The sequence below is a fragment of the Mobula birostris genome, chromosome 3 (genome assembly GCF_030028105.1).
Source record: "Mobula birostris isolate sMobBir1 chromosome 3, sMobBir1.hap1, whole genome shotgun sequence".
Lineage (NCBI taxonomy): Eukaryota > Metazoa > Chordata > Chondrichthyes > Myliobatiformes > Myliobatidae > Mobula > Mobula birostris.
Genome location: NC_092372.1, coordinates 8432904 through 8438903, shown reverse-complemented (window position 1 = coordinate 8438903; position 6000 = coordinate 8432904). Strand labels below are relative to the sequence as shown.

Sequence of the window (6000 nt, the reverse complement as noted above, 5' to 3'; positions counted from 1 at the left end):
TCGAAAAATCTGAGATGCAAAGGGACTTGGGAGTCCTTGTGCAGAACACCCTAAAGGTGTTGCAGGTTTAGTTGGTAGTGAGGAAGGCAAATACAATGTTAGCATTCATTTCAAGAGGTCTAGAATACAAGAGCAGGGATGTGATGCTGAGGCTTTATAAGGCACTGGTGAGGCCTCATCTTGAGTATTATGAACAGGTTTGGGCTCCTTATCTCAGAAGAAATATGCTGGCATTGAACAAGGTCCAGAGGTGGTTCACAGGGATGATTCCAGGAATGAAAAGTTTCATACAAGGGATGTTTGATGGCTCTGGATCTGTACTCATTGAAATTCAAAAGGATGAGGAGGATCGCACTGAAAACTTTTGAATGTTGAAAGGCCTAGACAGAGTAGACGTGAAAAGGATGTTTGCTATGGTGGGAGAGTCTAGGACAAGAGGGCACAGTCTCAGGATAAAGGGGCGTTTATTTAAAACAGATGAGGAGAAATTTCTTTAGCCAGTGGGCAGTGAATTTGTGGAATTTGTTGCCACGCGCAGCTGTGGAGGTCAGGTCATTGGGTGTACTTAAGGCAAAAGTTGATAGGTTCTTGATTGGACATGGCATCAAAGGTTATGGGGAGAAGGCCAGTGAATGGAGTTGAGGAGAAAGAAAAAAATGATCAGCCATGACTGAATGGGCCAAACACCCTAGTTCTGCTCCTGTTTCCTATAGTCTTGGGGTCAATCAACTAGCCAAATCACTCAAGACACACACCAAGCAACTAAACAACCAAACTAACCGACCAGCTCAGTCAATCACCAACCAACCTAGTCACCCAGTCACCAAGCAACTAACTAGCAAACTAACTCACTCGCCCACCATCTCTGATGGCGGGAACAGGGCGTGACCTTGCCTGAGCCATCATGAATAGAGATAAACCATTCAGCGCCACCACCAGCATTGTTTTCGTTTAACTTCACGCCGTTCGACGGCCGGCTTGGAAGATACGGAGGACAATGGGCAGCGGGCTCTCGCCCATCACATTTGAAACGGCCGACACGAAGCCTCGGAACGGGTCGGCGTGACGCCATCCCGTCGCCTCGGCGAGTGCAGGGTGGCGGGGCGGGACAACTGTGCATGAGTGACAGCTCATCCATCCAATGCGCGCTGAGAGCCGCGCGTCAGTCGCGAGTTTGACTGGAAATGGGCGGGACTCCACTAGAACGGAGCCAATCAGAATGCACGCTTCCTTCGGTTGGGGGCGTGGCTATAGACCTTCCGACGATGGAGTGAAAGAACAAAAGAATTAATTCAGGGGCGCTGGCGCTTTTGTAGAGAAAAAAATATTTTTTTAAAAAAAGAAGAGGTTTATTATTTAATGAGAAAAATATTTAATGATAATCTTGTGCTGTTAGTGTTGTACAATGCCGAGTAGTACAGTGTTTACAGAGGTGGAGCGGGACGACGGCGACTCCAGGCCGCTCCACATCGCCATGGAACAACTCTCCGTGTTCGGCCTCCCAGACTCGCCGCCTCCTTCCGCTCAGCACCGCCGGGGCCCGGACACCGACTCCCCGCCTTCGCCGCCCCCGCCGTCGTCGGCCGGGGCCGGCGGGGTTTCGGTGTCTGGGCCCGGGGTCGGGCCGCTCCTCCCGCCGCAAGGAGCGGCCCCTTGCCCCGGCGGCCTTCCCCTCGTTTCCTCCGTCCTGGCTCTATTCGACGCCGAGCAGGTCCAGCCGCCGCAACAGCAGCCGCCGCCCAGGAAGAAGAGCGTCAACATGACCGAGTGTGTGCCCGTGCCCAGCTCCGAGCACGTCGCTGAGATCGTGGGCAGGCAGGGTGAGTGACGGCAGGCGAGGAAAGGAAAGTGGGGCCCCGACACCAGCCCCTTCTCCCCCCCCACACCGGTGTCACCCCCCTCTCCCCCCCCACACCGGTGTCCCCCCCCCTTCACCCCTCCACACCGGTGTCCCCCCCCCTTCACCCCTCCACACCGGTGTCCCCCCCCCTTCTCCCCCTCCACACCGGTGTCCCCCCCCTTCTCCCCCCCACACCAGCCCCCCCTCCCCCCCTTCTCCCCCCCACACCGGTGCCCCCCTCCCCCCCTTCTCCCCCCCACACCGGTGCCCCCCTCCCCCCCTTCTCCCCCCCCACACCGGTGCCCCCCTCCCCCCCCTTCTCCCCCCCCACACTGGTGCCCCCCCACTTCCCTCCCCGCCCCCCCACACCGGTGCCCCCCACTTCCTGCCCCCCCCACACCGGTGCCCCCCACTTCCCACCCCCTCCACACCGGTGCCCCCCTTCTCCCCCTCCTCCCCCTCCACACCGGTGTCCCCCCCCTTCTCCCCCTCCACACCGGTGTCCCCCCCCCCTTCTCCCCCTCCACACCGGTGTCCCCCCCCCTTCTCCCCCTCCACACCGGTGTCCCCCCCCCCTTCTCCCCCTCCACACCGGTGTCCCCCTCCACACCGGTGCCCCCCCCTTCTCCCCCTCCACACCGGTGTCCCCCCCCTTCTCCCCCCCCACACCGGTGTTCCCCCCCCCTTCTCCCCCTCCACACCGGTGTCCCCCCCTTCTCCCCCTCCACACCGGTGTCCCCCTCTTCTCCCCCCCACACCAGCCCCCCCTCCCCCCCTTCTCCCCCCACACCGGTGCCCCCCCTCCCCCCCTTCTCCCCCCCACACTGGTGCCCCCCACTTCCCTCCCCCCCAACACCCCGCCCCCCCACACCGGTGCCCCCCCACTTCCTGCCCCCCCCACACCAGTGCCCCCCACTTCCCACCCCCTCCACACCGGTGCCCCCCTTCTCCCCCTCCACACCGGTGCCCCCCCTTCTCCCCCCTCCACACCGGTGTCCCCCCTTCTCCCCCTCCACACCGGTGTCCCCCACTTCTCCCCCCCACACTGGTGTCCCCCCCTTCTCCCCCCCACACCAGTCCTCCCCTCCACACCGGTGCCCCCCACTTCCTGCCCCCCTTCTCCCCCTCCACACCGGTGCCCCCCTTCTCCCCCTCCACACCGGTGTCCCCCCCTTCTCCCCCCCCACACCAGTCCCCCCTCCCCCCCACACTAGTCCCCCCCTCCACACCGGTGCCCCCCCTTGCCGCCTCCCCCCTCCACACCGGTGTCCCCCCCCTTCCCGCCCCCCTCCACACCGGTGTCCCCCCCTTCCCGCCCCCCTCCACACCGGTGTCCCCCCTTTCCCGCCCCCCTCCACACCGGTGCCCCCCCCTTCCTGCCCCCCTCCACACCGGTGTTCCCCCTCCTTCCCGCCCCCCTCCACACCGGTGTTCCCCCTCCTTCCCGCCCCCCCCACACCAGTGTCCCCCCCTTCTTGCACTCCCTCCACACCCGTGTCCCCCCCTTCCTGTCCCCCCCCACACCGGTGTCCCCCCTTCCTGTCCCCCCCTCCACACCGATGTTCCCCCCTTCCTGCCCCCTCTCCACACCAGCGCCCCCCCCCCCTCCATAGTGACCTGCCCCCTCCCTCCACACCGGTGTCCCCCCCTCCCCCCCCACACCGGTGTCCCCCCCCCCACACCGGTGTGTCCCCCCTTCCCGCCTCCCCATACCAGTGTAACCCCCCCCGCTCCTCCTCCACAGTGTCCCACCCCCTCCCTCCACACCAGTGTCCCCTCCCCTCCTGCCCCCTGTACACCGGTGCCCCCCACCTCCCGCGCCCCCCCCACACCAGTGTCCCCACCAGTCTCCCCCTCCCGACCCCCCTCCAGTGTCCCGCCCCCTCCCTGCACACTGGTGCCACCCCCCTGCCCCCTCCCTGCACACTGGTGCCACCCCCTCCTGCCCCCCCCACACTTGTGTTCCCCCACTTCCTGCCCCCCCACACCAGTGTTTCCCCCCTCCCCCTCTATACCAGTACCCCCTTCCCGACCTCCCCCTCTACACCGGACCCCCCCCCTCCTGCCCTCCCCCTCCACACCAGTCCCCCCCTTTCCACCCCCCCCACACTCCGGTCCCCCCCAATTCCCCCCTTCCCTCCCAATATCAATTTCTCCTTCCAGTAATATTTTTTTCTTCAGAATCATGGTACTTATCCAGTGTACATTGAAGCATACAGTGAAGTGCATCGTTTGTGTTAACAGCCAACACACCCAACAAGGAAGTACTAGGGCAGCTCACAAGTGTTGCAGTGCCAATGTTACATGCCCACAATGTTCAGCAGAACAACGCAACAAAACCTTACAACAGATGCAAAACCAGCTCCTTTCCCACCCGCGCATCCTCCCGTCACCTCATACAGACAGACCTCCAACGTCAGGACACACCATTATTAATGACACATGCTGTTATAAACCAGTTTATCAATAAACAGTTTAAAGTCTGAGCTTTAGAGATGCAGATTCTGAAGTCTCCAGAGGCGGTAGCGCAAAGTAAGGGGAACAACTTTACAATGCAACACTGGGTGATTTCTACTGTACATGTGAGGCAGTGTTACCTTCTCCTGTATCCAAAAGACTCCATGGGAAAGAAAACAGATTGATCCAGTATCAGTTTAATTTGTCTTGTATTTATCCAACTGATGTTGCAGACTTTAACATAGAACTGCAAACATTACGGCACCTTACATGCTTTTCAGCCTATGAAGAATTGATCTACTCCAAGATCAATTTAACCCTTTTCTCTTGCATAATCTTCCATTTTTCTTTCATCCATCTGCCTTTCTTAGATTCTCTTAAATGTCCATAATGTATCTGCCCTTACCACTGGACAGGGTGTTCCATGCATTCACCACTCTCAGTGTAAACAACTTGCCACCCTTTATACTTCCTCTAACTCCCGTCTATTGGCCATTTCTGCCCTGGGAAACCGTCTCTGGCTGTTTACTTGATCTGTCATTTCTGTACATCTTCAAGTCGCCTCATCTTCCTTCCCTCCAAAGAAAAAAGACCTAGTTCGATCAACCTAACCTTATAAAGCTTTACTCATTGATATTACGACTATATATTTGATGATAATAACCCATCAAAAGTACTTGATTAGTTGAGTTCTTTAGCACGTTCTGCAGCTTTGAGAAGTCTTTGTATGTTGCAAGACATTTCATGGTTAAATGGTTCTGCTTATTATCGGAGGATGTATACAGAATACAACCTGACATACTTGTCTTCAGGCATCCACAGAAAAAGACCCCAAAAGAATGAAAGAGATAAACATAGACATAAACATAAACAAAGCCCTCTCTCACCCCTCTGCCACATCTGTAGTCTTTTTTTTAAACACACCTGAGAATTGTTGTTATTTGTTAATCACAAGCTGTCAACTTTAAAATAATACATAATAGTTCTGCAAGACACTTTTCAGTTAAGAAACAGCATTTGAATTAGACAAACCAAATTGTTGAAAATTCATTCTCCAGCACCAGCATGCTGAATAAGCAGATTATAATATAATTCCTTGTAGATCTCATGTGATCGCCACTGTGCTTCAGGAAGAGAAAATTGAAATTTCTTACCAATGGTTGATATATACATTTTGAAAATTGCGTCAGAGTCATTACTCTTTGGATTAAAGGTTCTTGGTCACTTATTTTACACAAAAGAACTAATGGAATTTACCAAAATGAAGTTGCAGGATTTCTGAAATGGCACTTGTTTCCTTGAGCATTTGACATAAACTCAAAAGTTTGGTTGACTAGTTCTTGGTGTACAGGATTGTATGATCTGAAAATTCAACTGTTAGTAAGCCCTATCATATTTTAACTGAAATATTTGCATCATAAATCTTTTCAGTTTATTAGCTTTGGAATGTATTTTGTGTTTGGCAACAGCTCAGTTTAATTTCTGAGATACTGCCAAATTAAAAGGAGAACATCTTGGAGCCTTAGTTTGAAATTTGTATTTAAATTGTACAGAAGTGAATAAATTAGTTTCTAACTTGGTTAGCAAGAGTCCTGTAAGAAAGTAATTCTGTCAGTTTAACCTTGCTAATTTCTGTCTGGGCGGGAAGGGAGAATTAACTGATGTAGGGCTGACTAGAGAGGAAATGGTCTGTGATGTTTTCC

The 6000-nt window shown here is 55.2% G+C and overlaps 1 protein-coding gene across 1 annotated transcript in view; it reads left to right on the top strand.

Annotated features, from left to right (window-relative positions):
• The first annotated feature begins 1234 nt into the window (after window positions 1-1234).
• LOC140194889 (RNA-binding E3 ubiquitin-protein ligase MEX3C) overlaps window positions 1235-6000 on the top strand; it is a 42412-nt gene continuing 37646 nt past the window's right edge. Inside the window, exon 1 of the mRNA XM_072252197.1 lies at window positions 1235-1820. Within this exon, the coding sequence (XP_072108298.1) occupies window positions 1406-1820 (415 nt within the window). The 5' untranslated portion in view covers window positions 1235-1405. The remainder of the gene's footprint in view (window positions 1821-6000) is intronic.